Source organism: Candoia aspera, chromosome 1, assembly GCF_035149785.1.
Source record: "Candoia aspera isolate rCanAsp1 chromosome 1, rCanAsp1.hap2, whole genome shotgun sequence".
Lineage (NCBI taxonomy): Eukaryota > Metazoa > Chordata > Lepidosauria > Squamata > Boidae > Candoia > Candoia aspera.
The window spans coordinates 187,853,323-187,872,552 of NC_086153.1; the positions used below are offsets into that span (position 1 = coordinate 187,853,323).

The window sequence follows — 19,230 nt, forward strand, 5'->3', positions numbered from 1 at the left end:
ATCAAAATCTCTCACCTAACACAAAGAGTGGTAGGCAGCAGTATTGCATCTGAAACTCTGCCTATGATCTGAGTTCGATCCCAGCGGAAGCTGGATTCTCAGGAAGCCGGCTCAGGTCGACTCAGCCTTTCACCCTTCTGAGGTCGGTAAAATGAGCCCCCAGCTTGCTGGGGGAAAGGTAATTACGACTGGGGAAGGCAATGGCAAACCACCCCACTATAGTCTGCCAAGAAAACATTGTGAAAGCAGCATCCCCCCAAAGGGTCAGACAAGACTCAGTGCTTGCACAGGGGACCTTTCACCTTTTTTCAACACAAAGAGAGTTAGGTGTGTTGACTTCACATAACATTTCACAGAATCATAGAACAGACCCTCAAGGTCATCTCAACCAGCTCCTGAAAAAAACTGCAATGCAAGATGCAACAACTGCATACCTAAGAAATGGCCAACAGCTTTGCTTCAACATTTCCAACAAAGGAGAGCTCTCCACTTCTGAGGTAGACAGTTGGGAGCTTCCAGAATAAGGTATCCTGATATTTAATTGTAAAAGATGAAGCTGATGAAATGGGAACCTCTGATTCTCATGCTAGAGAAAGACAGAACAAGAGACAGAAGGCTTTCCAGGCCAGGCAACCACATGGCCATTGACTCAAAAAGGCAGGAGGAATAGGTCCATCGTTTAAACCTGGCAACTAACATAGCCAGAGGGCAGGAGTCCTGGGTTCTATTAGACAGAGAACTTCTTGTGTGCATGGCTTCCCAATTCTCTGCAATCTACTGTTCTAACCTTCCTGAGTCTGCTATACATCTAGTGGGAAGAGAGTGTAATTGCCCACTTGGTACAAAGCCTTAACAAGAAGTACCACAGCTGTTATTGCAATGAAATAAAGTTATCAGAAGAATACCTGGTATGGAATAGAACCAAATCCTAACACCTGTAACATTATCTGGCAGAAAAACAAGGTCTTCCTGTTGCAGAATTAGAACAGCTGAATTCACAGAACTGTTTTCACATTCCATCAGAAGAGTGAATCAATCCCTAATTTCTTTTGGACATTTGAAGAGTAGTCGAGTCACAAAACACTGCTCCATTCTGTTATTTCTGCCCCAAATTTGAATCACTACGCCACTGTGATATCCAGATGCTTCCCTAAGATCCAGCGATATTACTAGCAAATCTTCAGACGTGCACTGGCTTCTGTCCCAGCCAAGATACTCAAGCTGAATGCACAGACATCTTAAGGAGAAAGACATGATTGCGTAACACTGGCAGGGAACAGGACTTAAATAAAGCACACACTTGGCAAACCCTCCAGTTTCTATAACACCTGAACAGAGCTACTGTGAATTCAGAGACTGAGATTTTGCAAACATTGAAGAACTACACCCTCCACAGAGATTAGACTGGAACTCTCATTAACAAGATACTGCTCTGCATTAGTTACATTTATTTTCTCTGAAATTATCATTCCCTGAATGCAGTTTAGATTCACACATCAGTATGGGGCAATTGACTTGGAAAGCCCTCCAAGTCTTAAATGCAAAGCTGTAGAAAAATATATGAGCCCACCTGCAAATTCCCAATTTGGTGTGTCTGTTCTATTAAATCTTCACAACTGTCATGGTCTCCACTGAGACAGATGACTTGGATGTGGAGAAGCCTGCTCTCAATGAATGTCAGCCTCAGGAACCAGGAAGCAATCTAGCACTCAGACTCTGCCAGCAATCATCCAGAACAGATGCAGAATGAGTTAGATGATAGAGGCCTTGATTCCAAGGAACACTCGGCCTGAGAACACACAACAAACTCTGAAGAGCTAAGCAGACACACCACGCTTGGTTCCTCAAGAAACGAAAGAGGCAGTGGCCTTAATTAGACCTCCTCCAGCGACTGACCAATGTCAGAGCTACTGCTATAGGCTGACTCTCCATAGGAGCAGCTGCTCCAACCTCAACTCCATCCTTTCATGTCTCTGAATCCCATATGCTACCTGAACCTTGGCTCTTTGACCCAACACCAGCTGGCTACTCTTCTGTAGCACCTGAACTGCTGGACTGTTTCTGGACTACACTCTTAAATACTGATTTGGCTTTAACTCTCAGGCAAGCTCTTACTCCTTTGTAAGCAGTGCTGGCCTTGCATGCACTTGCACACACCTATGCTGGTACATGCATGCACTTGCATGCACTGGTCCTCTCCCTGCTGTTGCCTATAATTGCTTGCAAACCAAAGTGAACTTCTTGAAACTCAAAGCTGCATGCATGCTCAGCCTTGAACAGGACAACAGCTGTGACAATCAATTTTCAAGGTATAGCTTACAAATAATAGTCATTTTGTGCATAGAGAGATTGGAAACTAAGAAATCTTAACAGCTTGGATACAAACAATGTTTCACTAAAAACATTAGCTACATTGTCATATTGAACTACAGCTGAGGAAACTCAAGTTTAAATTCTCCATCAGCCGTGAAGCTTACTAAGTGAGCGCTATTTCCCAGCCTAATTTCATAGGGTTGTTCTGTGGGAAAAGTCAGGAAAGATGGGGCATGTTAGTCATTCCACTCCCACAGTCCTTGATGAAAAGGTGATAAAGATGTTCTCATAGACAATAAACACAATATAGATGCTAAATAGGAAAATTGAAATATTGCAACTTGTTAGTCAACTAACACCTTAAGATAGCCAAGATTTTCCCTCCATATAGTTGATTTTTCCCATATTGCTTCTATATTAATTTTCACCAACCATCCACAAAAACAGCATTCTAGGTCTAATTTTGCTAAATTCAACAATCTCTTTATAAACAAAACCAAAACAGGAAAACACAAATTAAAATATACTAAAATCCATAAAACCTAACTAACGGGAAGAATCTGATTGTATTAAGGAAGAATGTATTAAGGAAGAAGAAATATACTTGAGGCTGAAGATAAACAAGCCACTGCTATCTTTACCTTGTCCAACTGATGTATCTCCAAAGACCTCTGCTTTGTGTTTTTTAAAAACTGGGTTCCACAGAACTCTAGGATTCTGCAAGGATTTGAATGGACTCTCTGCAAGGAACTAAGAGGGGGGAAAAATTTGAATGCACCAAGCCATCCACTCCCACCTTGACTCTACTCTTCCCTGGCTTGTAGACACCAGTTTAAAAGTAGTCCAATTCAAGAGGTGATTGGCTACTCTTTCTTCCCAGGTTCACAGGAGCCAAACCTGCCTCCAAACTTCAACAAGTATTTCTAACTCTGAACCTGTTCCAAACTATTCCCTTTCTGTGTTGCAGACAATATTTGAATGCATGCATACGCATGTCCCCAAAGAGAGCTTCTTAAAGATAGCCTCCTATGCACATCTACATAAGCTCCACTGAGCTGTGTGAGAATTAATAAAGAAACTTAGCACTGCACTGCTCAACTGTAATGCCCTTGTGCTTTAAATCCTTTTGGGACTTCCTCCAGAGTAAACATACATGTGAGTCATATTTGCAAAGGCAGGCAGGAGGAAGATGGTGGTTCAGGGACTTCAGCCAGGCATTCACAATGGAAAAAATCCATGTCATCAATACGCATCGTATCTATCGATCTATCATCTATTTATGGCCTTCAGTATACTGCATGCATATTATTTCATTTGTTTTTTTAATTAGGCCTAATGCATTTTATAGTAATTTTATTAAAAATTACAATTACAACAATCAAAATAAAAACTAAAAGAAAAAGAAAAAATAGGTGAAAGAAGGAAAAATAGAAAAGAAAAAAAATATAGTAAAGAAAAAGAAAATAAATATATAAAGTGACTTCCCACCTTCATCACAACAAGTATAAACAATTTTAGTAACTTATCACCTCCTCTTAAAATACAACAAATGATCTCTTCTTCCCATATCCCATCTCTTATCTATAAACAAATCCATAAACCCTCGTCATTTCAGTCCTGATGTCAGTGAAAGTCCATTAAGAGTTACCAGAAGTAATAACATATCTATTTAACCTTGATCAAATAAACCAACTTTATATTCATTCCTTTAACTTCTAACAATCTTGATCTTTTATCCCTTCAAATAATGTCTTAGAACTTGGTTTCTTTTCAGTTTTGTCCCTTCTCACAAAAGTCTTCAAAGCTTTAACAAGCCTCCTTGGTAAATCCAATATATGAAAATTATCCAGGTCACTCTCTTGATTTATTTGTATATCCCTTTTAATTATTAGGACATCAGCCAGTTTCTTTTGTATGTCCAGTGTAGCATCTTTTTCCATGTCATTCTTGTAGTCTGTCATTTTGAAATCCACTTTTAAATCAGTCTCAATCTTGTCCTAACATCTTTTAAACACAGCCTATAGAGGCAGACACTCTTCAAATTAACCTCTGGGTCCATTGTTCAAAAATATCCTTCAATATGTTAAAATACTTTGCTTCATTCTGTATTTGTAAATCGAATTTAAGTATTCTTCTCCTTTAATTCTAATCTTCAGTTCCTTCTAGTTCCATCTAGTGTCCAATATTTAAGGTCTTATTTTTTTTAAAGAATTCAAAAAAAGCATTTTCCCACAGGAAGCATTCTTTATAATTAATTCCATAATCCTATTTCAAATGTATCTGGACCCTTAGTTTGTTTGTAACTTTCTAAAATCAAAGTTTTAATCACCCTTTTGCTCTTTATTCCCCCCAAAAAACCCACCCTTTTTTAATTCCTTAAACTTGTATTTTGGGACGTGGTGGCGCTGCGGGTTAAACCGCTGAGCTGCCAATTGGAAGGTCGGCGGTTTGAAACCGCGCAGCAGGATGAGCTCCTGTTGCTCGTCCCAGCTCCTGCTCACCTAGCAGTTCGAAAACATGCAAATGTGAGTAGATCAATAGGTACCGCTTCGGCGGGAAGGTAACGGCGTTCCGAGTCGTCATGCTGGCCACATGACCCGGAAGTGTCTATGACAACGCCGGCTCCAAGGCTTAGAAACGGAGATGAGCACCGCCCCCTAGAGTCGGACACGACTGGACTTTACGTCGAGGGAAACCTTTACCTTTACCTAAACTTGTATTTAAAATTTATTTCGCAAAGAATTGAAGGAAACTCACCAGGTGCTGTACAACTTGTCAATCCAAAGGTTCCTAATAGCTGAAAAGCAGTTAACAAGTAATTCTGAAAGTGATTAGAAAAGGAAGTATGTGAACCCTGTGTTAAAGGCTCTGAGTGCAGTTTGAGTAAGATGGCTATCCCCTCGTCTCCCAGAGCTTTGAACCCACAGAGACCACTGTCTTTCAGTCTCCTCATGAGGAGCAACTGTTTGAAGCACTTGTGGGTGATCTCGGGTCCTCTCCTTCTCCAGAGAGTAAGTATGGAAGAGCTGGTCTACTCACCAGCTCTTCATTCTGCTGTCATTGCTGGCTCTACTTTTCGTGGTGTCGTCTTCAGTCCACCATTTCTTTCCCAGAAGTCCAGGCCTAATGAATTTGCATGTAATGTGGACTTTTTCAAGGTAAGCCTGATTGGCTACGAACTAGTACTATAGCAAACTACCAAAAAATATGAAAAACAGCAAAACAAATTCCACTGCTACTGGTATTGCTGTTTCTAACGGGCTAAAGGTAAAGGTAAAGGTTTCCCTTGACGTAAAGTCCAGTCGAATCCGACTCTAGGGGGCGGTGCTCATCTCCGTTTCTAAGCCTTGGAGCCGGCGTTGTCATAGACACTTCCGTTGAGAGAAATTTGCCTGATTTTATATTAGAAACAACATTTTTTCAGGTAGAATTTAATGAATTTCTGGATAAAAGTTTTTAAAAAATATTCTGACACTGGCAGTCAAGCATTGAAAGATGTCACACGGTTTGCAACAACCTATCTTTGCAACAGAACCTTCTCTTTATATGCAGCAACAAAAACATCAATTGCCTGAAATATTGAACTTTTATCCAAGGAAAAGCAACTATATCCCAGTCACCGAACACAGATTTGTTTAGTTAAAACATTAACCTATCAGAAAATTGTGAAATTCAAGTGAGGTTTTTTTGTACGTTGGAATGTTAATTTTGCATTTCCAATGAACAGCTTACTGTTCGTTCGTTTTTTAATTGCTAGCTTTCTAACATTAGTGCTTTGCCTCTTGATTAGGGGTTCTGGGATTTTTGCTTTATTAAATTTATAACCGCCCATCTCCCCCCCCCCCCAAGGAGGGACTCTGGGAGGTTTACAATAATACAGGATTAAAACAGTACAATATAAAACTATACAATAAAGATACACAATAAAATAAATATGATAAGAAAAACCTGATGGCTAAAAGTTCTCTATAAATCTGCAAGTAAAATAGGGTCCTTCTAGGGAGCTAGCCACCCCCCTAGATGTTAGTTAAAAACTGTTTTAACAGTTTCTGCAGCCTGAAAAAAAGTCTGAAAACTACTGCTCTAGTTGACCATTCTTGGGCAGGGGAAGGAGTGGTCTTTTGTTTAATCCAGCAAAACCATCCTTACGCTATTCCATTCAAAACTACTTTTCAACATTTCACAGACTTTATCCAAAGTCTCAGTTGAAAAAGAAAGACAGAGAAGACAGAATTCTGAGAGAGACAGAATGGATCCATTATTTAAGCAACAATTGGTAACAATGGTTCCAAAGCTTCAACCCAACACATATTTACCTTCTGGGTGTACCATTGTACTATCTATCTATCCATACATTCATCCATCCTGTCTCTTCAGTGCTAAATATCTACTGCTGTTTCTTTTTATTAAGAACACATGCCTGAATTCAAATAACAAAGCTGGCAACACTGTTCTAGTAGCTAGGAAATTCTTACTACCTCCATCCACAACCTTTCAGCATCAGTTCCATACCCTTCACACTTGAACTCATCCACATGGCTATCCTAAAACTCCTGTGGAAGGACTGGATATAAATAAGCATACTCTAAATACATGAAATAGTCACTGTACTAACTGAGCTAAATTAATATTTAGATTTGCTATAGGATTTAATCACTCATTGTACCCTTTACTACTGAAAGGATGGGAACTCCCATTATAGTTCTCTGTAGTAATACTTTTAGTAGCAAAAATATTACTATTATTGTTTCTATCCCACTCTTCATATTCTAATATGAAATACTGTACATCAAAGTGACCACATAATGACATCAATACATCTAGTAAATGATCAGCAGAAATAATAAACAATAAGAGTTATAAATTGCAAGAAGATTCCACTGTAATTCCCGGACTGTGTGATTTACCTACACTTATTTGACAAGAGAAGCCCTTGTTTGATTTAAATCCATTCCTTGTTTATGGAAGTAGTGGGCTAATATTTCTAAAAGAGCATGGTCTTGGAGATCAAAAACGAGATGGACAAAGGAAAGTCCAAAAAATTATTTTTGCACACATGCCTGAAAGATGCATGCTATGAATCTAATCTATTAGAATCTGTTCTACCAACAGGGATGGGAGGGGAAAGAATGAAAGCAGTTTTGCAGTGAAAGCCCTGCTGCTTTACACCTGCATCTTAACGTTTCACACCTGTATGAAAAGGGCAGAGCTTGTGGTATGACTCTAACTGCATCATTGTGACAAGCCTAGTGGTATGGTCCTGCTGATACTCAGGTACTCTCCCCCTCCACACATCTAAAGCCTATATAAAGAGAAAACCGGTAAGCAGGAGAGTAGTGAACACAGTGGGCAGGATGGGGTTGCAATCATCTCCCTGAAGGATGAAATTCACAGATATTAGCCGATCCTTATTTATCAATGGAGCAGAGGGCGACTCAAAATGCTTTCAGCTAGCTTGTGTGGATGTGTCAGCTCAACACTACCCCATCTCTATAGCCGACTGCCATACGTAATGCGTTTTATACGATATGGTGTCTGAAAGCACTTTAAGGAACTGAAATTGATCCAAAACATTGCAGCATGAAGATGACATCACGATGCTTATACAAAGCTCTGCCAACCATCCTGGCCCGCAGGCATGCCACAACGAACACCTAAAGCTCTTCACAACTCGCAGCCGAAGTACCTGGAAGCTTTCTGTTCATATCAGTGCAGTCTCTTCTTCAGTGGTCCCTACCATCTGAGATTCAGCTAGGGAAAAGCACATCCTGCATAGTGATACTCCGAAATGTTCTCCCACAGGCTGATCTCCTGTACTGCAGGAGTACACGAAGTCTGAACTGAGGATTCTGGAACTCCTCTAAAGCTGACTTATAGTTGTAATATGAAAGAAGTGGAAATTATGAAGTATACAGGGGGAGGTAATCATATTAAATTATGTTGACTTTAAATTAAATTATAAATCCCGTCTTGGATTCAGTCACCTTCTGGAATGTAGCCAATGGCATATCTTTCCAAGGCCAAGCAACTTAAACTGGTGGTGCACCGAGTCCTTTCTCTGAGGACATTTAAAACTGACCGCTTTTTCCTTTGCTGATCACTGATATCTCTGCTGGATATTCCTATGGTGCTTTTTAAATCACTTTGCCTTCCAACTGCTTTTTGTTCGGTTTTATTGCCAATGATTTTGTTATAATTCTGAGTCGGTACAGGTCAACCTAACCATGTTTGAAAGCTGGGACTCCATGCCTGCAGTAAGTATGGAGTAAGATGAAAATGGAGTTCCCCATCTGCTCTAGTGGTACTGCTCAGGCAGGACAAGAACGACGTCACCCCACAGCATCAAATGCATGATCCGCATGCTGCACCTTTTTCCAAATGTGCTGTATCACACTCAACTTTTCACTTAAAAAAATCACAGCCTCATAGGTGTAATTAAAATAAAAATAGCAAGTAGACCCTTCTAAGTGTGAAATGTAAATGCAGCAAAATGGGTGAAAGATAAGCAATTCTTACATGAGAAGGTGAAGTGTGAATGTGAGCAAAACAGAAGCTCAAATGATGACATGAAAATTGAAATCTAGCAGAAATGTTGCTGGATTAGGACAAGTTAGCTCCCACAATGACAACAAATAAAAAAAAAGGCAATCCAAACTGTCAGCAAACTGCAAAATATTCACATTCATCAGTTAAAGAGTGTTAAATGTAATTGTATTAAGGAGCAAGCAATGATGTTTGCAATACTCATAGTCAATGAGGAAAGCTAACGTTTGCTGCACGGTAAATTATCCCCAATTACATTTAGCAGAGTGGCTCCCTAATTATACATACAAACAAAATAACGCACAGCAACCCTAAAGTAATTCAATCATTTCCTTTGCACATTAGTATCATTCTGGCACTAGAAGGAGCCAAGTTTCCTTTTACCATTTGTGATTCTGTTTCACTCGGACAATGAAAAATCACTTTGGGAAGCTCCTATCTTTGCTGAATCTCTATCACCCTAAAATGCTAAGGCTTTAAACCTGTCTTTCTTAATTAAGGCAAGCTGGACTACAACTCCCATACTCTTCTCTAATATAAGACATTTGCTGGCACCAACTGGGAAAGGCTAGTTTAAGTAGTTGAGACAGACTGGTCCCCCCCTTCTTTTCCTCAGGAAAGAACAAGGCAAATCTTTATTCTCTTATTACAATTCTAACCCTAGTATACTCTTGGAAAATTGACTGAAGCCCTACTTACAACTCATTTGGAAGAGTAGGGAAGCTGAGGCTTTTTAGATGTTGTTAAACATCAATTCCTAGCAGTCCCTGCCAGCATGACCAATGCTGGAAGTTGTAGTTCAACAAAATCTGGAGGGCCACATGTTGCAAACCCATCTTGCAAATGGATTGGATTAGGTAAAATTGTGGACAATTGAAAATCCTGGTGTTCTATACACATACAGCAACAGACCCCTGAAAATAGTGTGTGGTCATGGTGCAAAACCATGATCATGCAAACTACAAGAGAGAGCATGACAAATGACACTCTCCTCCTATTGCTCTACATTTGGGGTAGGCATGTAACAGATACTACTACAAAGGCAGAAAAGAGGAAACAGCGACTCTACAAGCAACTGTAAGTCAAACGTAACCTTTTGCCCAATTCACCAACACAGAACTTGCAAAATCTGATCACCCTGAGCCTACTACACCCTGCTCTGCAACAGTAAGGAATCTTAGCTACTAGAAGCAACGGTGTTCCAGGTTCAAATGTCACCTTGGATATTAACTCAACAAAGAGGTCTTAGGGGAATCTCTATTCTCAGATCCCTACCATAAAACAACAACAATGATCACAGTCTGTCCTTATTGCTTTAAGGACTCTCTGTTTGGATGTAAGGAACTTTGGTGCGGTTATGTCTCAGCAGGTGGCAACAGACCTTCTCTGGACTTAGAAGCTAAGCTGGGTCATGCCTATCTGGACAGGAGGGCACCAAGAAATCCCAGAACTGTAGACTGAGTGAAGAAGTGAAAAAAGTAAAGATCCCGGAAGACAGCTAGAGCACATCACTCTGCTATTATTGCCCCCCAGAAATTGCAGGGATGTGTTCATGTAATAATTGAACTCAATTAAAGGGCACATTTACCTTTGTGTTGTTAACAATGACTATTAGAACCCCATATACTATACTTCCAACTGCAAAATGCTGTTTAATTTGCATAAGCCATTCACACATATAGATTGTGACATTTGCCAAAATACAGCCCAGGGTACAATTCCTTCCAGTTGCTGAATTCAGTTTTTGTAAGTAAAAAAAAAAAAGGCTATTTACTTATATATTTATTAAACAAATTTATATGGCCACCCAACTCACACAGTGACTCTGGGCAGCTTATATTATTAAAATCCACAACACAAAACCCCATCAACCCCGCACACCCTGCGGTGGCCACAAACATGATCAAAAGCACATATACTTGGGAACCAGTTTCTGAAGACGAAAAGCAAATTTTGAAATGGATGTTAGAAGCCCTGCTGAAGTTATACCAAGTTCTAATATTTATTTTATTTTATTTTTATCCCACCTTAATTATTTTTTACAATAATTCCTCCCCCTTCCTCCTTCCTCCCCCTATTTTCCCCACAGCAACCACCCTGTGAGGTGGGCTGGGCTGAGAGAGAGGGACTGGCCCAAGGTCACCCAGCCGGCTTTCATGCCTAAGACTAGAACTCTCAGTCTCCTGGTTTCTAGCCCAGTGCCTTAACCACAAGACCAAATATACAGGAAAGTGATGGCATTCCTTAACAAAAGCAGCAGCAGCAGCACTCACAGAAAAATACCATTTTTATAGCAGACTCACTCCTCTTCATTTTCTCTCACCATGCAAGCAGAGAGCAATACGCATCTTGCCAAACTGATTGTATGACAGAAGAATCAAATTGCCTCCTGAAAACGGAGCACTTCTGAATAAAGGTATTTGGGGCAGAGATAGTGTTCTCTCCCAAGAATGATGGGGGATAAATCTGAATATTAAAAGTATTTAGGTCTTCTTTTTCCATAAGCCTTGACAAGCAATCTTAAGACCTTATTTTATCAAGAAGCTTTATGTCTGATTCCAAAACTGGAGTGACTTAAAAAAAATAATTAGGAAAGCCCATCCTGAGCTCCATCCACGTCACCAGGAATTCAGCGAGGGGAATTCCCTGTGCCAGCTGCAACAGGGGGGAGCTCTCAGGCAAGGCACCATTAACTGGCCTACTTATCCTGGAAGACTCACACAAAGAATTCTTTCATGCTACTCACAACCTCCTCGAGTGAAAATAGCAACCTTATTAAAGCAGAGGTATATTCGCCACTCTTGGCTCACCATACATTTCAGGCCTGGATGTGATCTGGTGCTAGCCCTGACTCCTGCTCGCAAGAGGCTCTGCCTCGGGGAAAGGAAGGGTTGTTCCCACCATTCTGCTGCCTCTCTCTGCACCAAGCCATCTGCAAAGTCTAGTCCAGCTGACCCCTTCTCTGAGGCCCCTGTACCAGAGAAAGGACCCAGAGCTTGAAGAATCACGAAAAACGAATGAACAAAAAGATCAGCAAAACCAAAAAGAACTGATTCTGTGGAAGCAGAAGGAAGGGAAGAAGAGAAAATAATTTTCAAAAAGAAGGTCTGCTACTGATTCTTCTTTTAGCATTCTTTTCCCCTTCTTCTACTCCTTTTCCTTTGGGGGAAAGAAAAAAGAAAACTGGTGCTCTCCCTCCATGGAGTTTTATTACGCTGCAAAGTTCACCTGCCTATGCCAAAGGGTCTGTGGCGCTGCAGAGGAGAATAAGCATTACTAATCTATTCTCCTGGATATCACTACAGAACCAAAAAAAGGTGTCCCTGAGGCAAAATACCACTCATAGCCAGATTTAGATAGTATTATCCATAAACGCTCTCATTTAGTGTTTGCAATAATTTTAAAAATTATCAGCCTATCCTAGCTGGTCATTCCCACCACCCCCTCACTCACCCATGATAGCCAAGAGGCATTTCAAAGAGGAAAAGTAATTCCAAAGGGCAGCAAGTGGGGAATAAGACAACAGAAATGGTCAAAAGAAGGTGCGGCTAAGATTTTACAAAACACAAAGACAGTTTTTCAGTTGAAGCCTGGGATGTTGCAGTAATCCTTGAGAAAACACAGGATTATAGGTATGTCATTATTCCTCCTTCTCCAGGTGCAGAGATTGTCCAGGTGTCTAGCCCAAATCTCCCCGTGGTCCAAGGCCAAGGTACAATCAGAATCTGGGAGGCCTACCCTCATAGCTCATTTTCTTTACGGTACGTCTATGACATCTTCTTTCACTGCTTGAAACTAAGAAGTGTGTGCCAGATTATGGCTCTGAAGTGATCGACAACTGCATCAAAAGCCTGCGAGTGTTCAAGTTTCACTTGTTGCTGCACAAGCTTCCAAATGACATTTGACCGGTAGCACAAAAGCTAAAGGACTTTTTCCTCAGTTATTTTTAAAAAAATGATAAATATTACATTTTTGAACTGTTTTAAGAAGAAAATAACACACACACACACACACACACAAACAAGGAAAGCAACAATAAGCCTCCTTGGCTTTGACAGTTCTTCCCCCAGAATCCAATTAAATAGCAGCCATCCACAAAAATGCTGCACTATTCCTTCACACAAGCCATGCATTCAATATAATGGTCAGTGCAAACTGTAGTACCTTATAACAAATCCATTAAGAACAAGAATCAATACAAGTACCAGCCACAACCTTGAATAACTTTATTTTCCAAACCCAACACTGAATATTTCACAAACAATTGCAATTTTGCTTAAAGCAGCACATTACTAATTTTCTTAAGGCAAAAAGCAGCCTGTTCCTAATTTCCAACAAGTAAGGGGAAAAATCCCCGAACTGGCATGCAAGAACTTCTGCACAACTCTTTCACTCAAAAACTGAATTATTCACCTAAGCTAGCTCAGAATTCTCCTTTGCAAAATAATCATAATCACAATTATTTACAATCTCCTCCAAAGCCATAACATTATTTCTACATTATTTTATCCTAGAATATCATCTGATCAGGAAACATATCCTCAAGTATTACATTTTAGTTCTCTTTGAAACCAAAACCAAAACTAAGTTGGAGGGGAAAATCATGTCTTTTTTCCAAATGCAGGTAGTTCATGTTGTCATAAGCCTCAAATGTCCAACACCTCATAAGTCCTAAACTAAGACATCACATCTATGATCACATTGCTATTTAGCTGAAACATGCACAATGCAACACTTGTTAACAAAGACAACTATTTCCAACAAATATGACATTTACCCTGTGCCACTGACAATCAAAGCACACCGTCAAAGCATTTCATGACACTTGTTCCTCTTGCCTCTTACAATTCCTGCTTTATCTTATATTCATCTACAGATATCGCAGAACGGCACATTTCTGTCGCTGAGCAATCCTCCAATCACCTTAACTTTTTATCTGCACCTCATTCCCCACCCCACCCCCAATTGCATCAGCACCCCCAAAGGCTGGCCGGTCGGTTTCCTCATACCTGCAGTTCGGAGGTGGATCCAGGGTTATTTCGGCTAGCTCCTTCTGAATTCTGTTGGCAAAATGAGAACAGGCACAAAGCATTTGAGACAGTCGAATAAATCAGGGAATTACACTGCCCTCTACCACCATGCAGTTAAATGCAAGATTGGTTTTGCCTTCTGTAATGCTAACATGGCTGCTTCCTCTTTGTTCTCACAGGCACAACCCAAATCCCAGGACAGAGAAACTTTACAGCTTTTTCCTTTCACTGTTATGGTAAACAGACAGAACATTTAAACCTCAGCCTGACAGGAATCCCTTCAGAGATCTCTGAAAAGTGAGTCTTAGTAGTTTTCAGCCATTCTTTATAAAGGGTTTTTTTAAAAAAAAAATCTTATATGCAAATGAGACCAGGAAGGGCGGCAAGGGGAGGGAAAGAAGAAATATAAGCAGATTTCAGAATGACTTTGTACCAATAACTGAAGGAGTTACAGCCAAAAGCGATTACATAGAAAATAAGAACACTTTTTGACTAGATTTTTTTTCCTACTTCAGACAGTGAATTTTAGCACTTCAATCCACTTGATAAGTATGCAGTCAAATGACCAGAGCAAAATCTACACATAACTTTAGATGCAGTTTTCCCTCTTCTGTTCTTTCCTGTCTCCCAATATTTATATTGAAGATTTGCTAGTGACTCTGCCCAATAAAACTAATACTGATATTATCAGTGATGGATTCAGCCCTGATAGTGCCTCTGGACAGAAGCTATAATATGTCAGCATTAAAAAAAAAATTTTTTTTAATCAGTTTCATCACAGTGTAATAAAAGATATCAAAAGGACTGAGGTTCTGTCATTTATCCCAAGAACAAAATATTTTAGGGAGAGGCAAATACTGATGGTTTTAAAAGTTCAGGCAATTTATGCTTTGTCGACAGAAGATTTATTACTATGATATAGTTTAGATACTTTAGACTTGTACTCTACAAGAATTTACATAAGATATGGAACTAAAAAGTGGGGCTAAAATTTCAAAACACCAAATAAAATATTAGGGAAACATTCAGAGTCATTTTCTCCACAACAAACATATTGTACAAATACTTTGTGAGAGCAGCTTGCAAGTTACTTTAAATGCATCTGAAGTTATTTTTTTAAAAAGATTAATATCCTATTTTTTTTCAAAAGATTTACTATAGCCATTTTATTTCCAATTTTGTTCAATTTACTATTTAAAGTGAGAGTTTTTAAAAACTAATATCGCTGTCAAATAATGTGCGCAGAGCTTAAAATACAATGCAACATTTCAAGATTCCTAATGAAAGTCTACGTTATGGTAGCAGCACATTTTGCCCACAAACATACTGGCCCACTTAATGTTGAAACTACTACTTCTTTTAACAAAAATGGCTTGCACTTTCACACTTCTTTGATGCCATTTGACAGACAGACTACTGGATAATGTAATGTGGATTCCTAGGTGAAACAGAGCTTCAGGAAAAGGGATTACTCAGTTATCTCCAAAGAGGCAAGGTTCAAGGTATTTCAAGTTTGTCCAACTCAGATGGCTATTAAAGAAAATTAAAAGCATATGTGCTTCTTGAAAGCAAAACTATGGGAAAGCTATATACAGATACTGATATTGTTCACTTAGGGGCAACCTATCAAAGGTTCTCAAGTTTTTGAAACTTCACAGATAAAAGGAAAGTCAATAGCCTGTTGGACCACAAAGGTAAGAGACAGTCAAGTTAACAGCCCTTCTTGCATTTCATTTACATGCAAAAAACCCACCCCATCCAGGTTCGAATAGAGTAGTAGGTTGACCTGCACGGAAGCTCTAAAAGAGACAACAGCCACAGAATTCAGATAACTTGCAAAGCGTTCTTCCTTCAGAGCATCCAAAAAAAGTCAACTGAAAAAGCAGCCAATGGAATGGTCCTCTCATTATTTCAGGGTGCCGCCCCTCACAAAACTGCTAAAAGGTGGCAATCCAGAGGTGGGCTTCCTTGCGTGCATCAACAAGGTGTCACTTGTGCACAAAAAGGAGATGGTTCACACATGGGCCAAGTGGGCCAAACCAGAGCCCAACAGATGGCAAGAGGACCGTCTTCCTGGGATACCTTTCAACCCACATCTGTTTTTCATAGTAGTGAGGTTCTCAGGTGAAGAACCTGCCTACGCAACCTTCCATCTTCAACCTGGCAAATGGGTTGGGTGAACCGATCCCGAGGAGATCTGAGCAAGAGGCCCTGCAGTAACTAGATTCTGACCCTGAAGCCATCTCTTACTACAGGCCTTGTCATCGAAGAATAAAGTTTGCCCCTTTACAATAAGTGCCTTCACATCATGAGAGGGTTCTCTCCTGCTTCCTCTCCCCTAAAGAGAGAAAGAGAGAAAGGAAGCAGTGTTTCAGGTGTTTGGAGCTATTACCTTTTAGCACTAGTAGATAGCTTAGCAGTAGTTTTGCTGGAGAGTTTGGTATTTTTCTTCTGCTGTGTTGCAGAAGGTTTCCTTTCTTCCTGCTCCTCAGGCTCAGGTGCTGGCGGGTCCCTCTGATCTGCGTCTGAACTACCACTGCTGGTACTTGGGCTTTCATCATCTGACCTTTGTCTATCACTGGACATCTTGGGAAACATTGGGGGAAGGAGCAGAAGGAAGGGAATGGGACAAAAGAATATCAGTTAACTAAGCGGAGTACAATCCACTCAATGCCCTATCATTCCGAGTGGAATTATTCCAGACCCCTTACAACTAAATGGTTGAACAATTCTTTTAAAAGTTTCAGTTTCATGTTAAAGAGCAACAGTTACCCTGTTTATGGAGGGTACAATTTTAAGGAAGGAAGGAAAGGAGGAGGGAGGGATCTCAGTTTTTAAATATACATTATTCTGTTTTCAAATTTCAATTCATTTTACAGACTCAGCTCCACAATTCTTCAGACAGTACGTCAATCATCTACTTTTTAAAGGTGTGAGGCAAATTTAGCGAAGTGTTCAAGCAGTAAGCATTAATAACTCATGACACGCTGTGGAGATTGCCCCCTTTTTTTTAAACTCACAAATGCCCTGCAAATATTTACACTGGAGCAGAAGGGGTCAAGTCAACCATATTCTCCTCCTCCCAATATATTGCCAATAACAATACTTGAGCTGTTATACAAATGGGGAGGCCCAAACCAAACCAATAAATGACCCACTCCCTCCTGTCTCCTTGTATTTAAATAGCTGGAAAGGATTTGCTATTTCAGACTCCAATGTTTTCCTCTCAGTCAGAAATCAGCCAGCTCCGGTTCTGTTGGCACCACAGCCATCAGCAAGAATTACACTTGGTCACTACAGAGTAGGCTGGAAATGGGGGTGGAGGGAAAGAGAAAGAAAGAAAGAAGAAGAGGAGGAGGAGGAAGAGAAGAAGCATAATTCAAACTGCACCTTCTGGAAAGCTTTCAACGCCACCGAGTCTTGATCAGTTTCTACAAAACAGACCGACATATTTTTTCCTGCCCCCTCTTTAAAAAAAAATCCAGGAAAGATGAAATTGGGGGTGGGAGGCGGTTGGATATTTGTATTGTATAATTAAAAAACGAAAAAGAAAGAAGGATGGTCCTCGTCAAAAATTGCAGCAGCAGGGCAGAAACTGAAGCTTTGCCCTCCTTCTCTCTCTCTCTCTCTCTCTCCCTCACACACACATACAAACAGACACACATACAGCCGTTGTCGTCGGCGTCGCCGTCCCCCCCCCCCCCGCGGCCCCCTCCTCCTCCTCCTCCTCCTCCCCCTCCCTTCCTCCTCTTGGCTCTGTAGGGAGAGCCGATCTCCCAGCCAGGAGGTATGGAGAGGCTGTTATGGTAGGAAGCTTTCCACCACGACCAGTGTGGTGTGTGCGCACCAAGTGAGGCGTGAACTCAGTCCGGTTCCTCTGGCTCTCCTGACCACCGCCAGGCAGCGAGCGCTGAAAACAAGAACAAAGCTCCCTCTACCAATCTCTCTCTTGCGCTCCCCCCGCTCCCCCTCCTCTCTCCTCCCCCCACCATGCTCGCCCAGGCTCCTGATGCAGCCACCTAACCCTTTTCTCCTTTACCTTCGCAGGCGTCCTGTCCCGATGTTAGATCGGAGGGGAGGGATGGAGGGGGGAGGGAAGGGGATAAAATGTCCTTGGAGGGGATGGAAGCAGCCGGGGGGGAAATAAAGCAGCAGAGGACGCTCTGTGGCCGGGCAGTGTGGAACATTGAGAGTCGGAGCGGGGGGGTGGGGGTGGGGGGAGAGTGAGTGAGAAAGGGGGAGGCGCAGTAGGCTCGACGGCCGGAGGGTGGCGCTGCCGAGGCCTCCTTTTTTCCCCTCCTCCAAGCGACTCCCGCGGTGGGGCAGGGGGTAACGTGGACCCGGGATCGAGTACTCCCCCTCTTCCCCTCCCTCGAGGAATAGGCCGGATGGAACGAAGGAAGAATCGAGCGTTCTACCGCCTCCGCCCCCGTGTGTCGCTACGTTCGGTTTCAGAACCTTGCAGTCAGCAAAGTTCCAAATGGAGGGGGGGAGGTAGGGAGGGGGACGGCGCTCGCTCCCTTTACTGCCTGACAGAGCGCGCCCCCCTGTGGGCTGGGGCGCGCGCACGCGCTCTCTTTACCTTTGCAGGGTGCGTGCTTTCCCCAGTGGACAAAATGTGCTTGGACGGATCTCAAGTTTGCACCCTGGTCCTTGCCCGAGCAAAGGCTCTTCAGCTATCCCATCGCAAACACTTTTTTTTTTCACCATGTGTAACCAGCGGTGGCAGCTGTGGGGGGAGGGAGAGGAGACATAGGGATATTGCCGGTGGCAGTAAAGAGCGAAATCTTGAATCTGTTGTTGTGAGTTGACAGCTGTCTTGCAGTTGCAATTAAATTGATTTGGGAGGAATTAGCTGTTTCTGGGTCTCTCTCAATCTATCCACAAGGTACGAATGGAGATTATTGTTAATCTGATCTGATCCAGGGGAAAGAAATGAGTTCAGGTGGGTTAGTAGATTGCCCAACCTGCTGGAAAACCAGCCTAGCCACTGTATACACTGCTGGGCCAGAGTTAGCCAATTGCACTGCTGGGATGTGCCATGAAACAAAACCAAGCAACTAATTGAAAATTTCAGAACAATGCTGTAAGTGAGATGTCTTTCATGCTAGTGTCAGATTTGGAAGATATTGATTGGGGAGTTCAGGAGTATACAAAGATAAGTTTATTGAATAAAACTCTCGTCAGGTTTGTCCAACCAGCACAATATTGTGGGTGGAAAGCCTAACACCTGCTCCACCCAGTCAAGTGTGGCCCTTCTCCACACACAAAGCAATGCTGTCTTCTCATACCTTCCATCTCTGTCCCAAGCAGCCACAAAATATGCCCCCCGAATTGAAGCAAA

General features: G+C 41.5%; 1 protein-coding gene across 4 annotated transcripts in view; it reads right to left on the reverse strand.

The window, feature by feature from the left end:
- Positions 1–18,105, reverse strand: part of UBE2E3 (ubiquitin conjugating enzyme E2 E3) — a 107,443-nt gene extending 89,338 nt beyond the window's left edge. The window contains exons 1-4 of one of the 4 annotated variants that reach the window (XM_063318112.1): positions 17,734–17,756; positions 17,277–17,317; positions 16,279–16,472; positions 13,866–13,916 (exon numbers count right to left, since the gene is read on the reverse strand). In XM_063318112.1, coding sequence (XP_063174182.1) covers positions 13,866–13,916; positions 16,279–16,472 — 245 coding nt within the window. In that variant the 5' untranslated portion in view covers positions 17,277–17,317; positions 17,734–17,756. Of the gene's footprint in view, positions 1–13,865; positions 13,917–16,278; positions 16,473–17,276; positions 17,537–17,733; positions 17,767–17,925 lie in introns of those variants that run through there. The other 3 variants (XM_063318111.1, XM_063318113.1, XM_063318110.1) reach the window with 3 other exon arrangements.
- Positions 18,106–19,230: the final 1,125 nt, after the last annotated feature.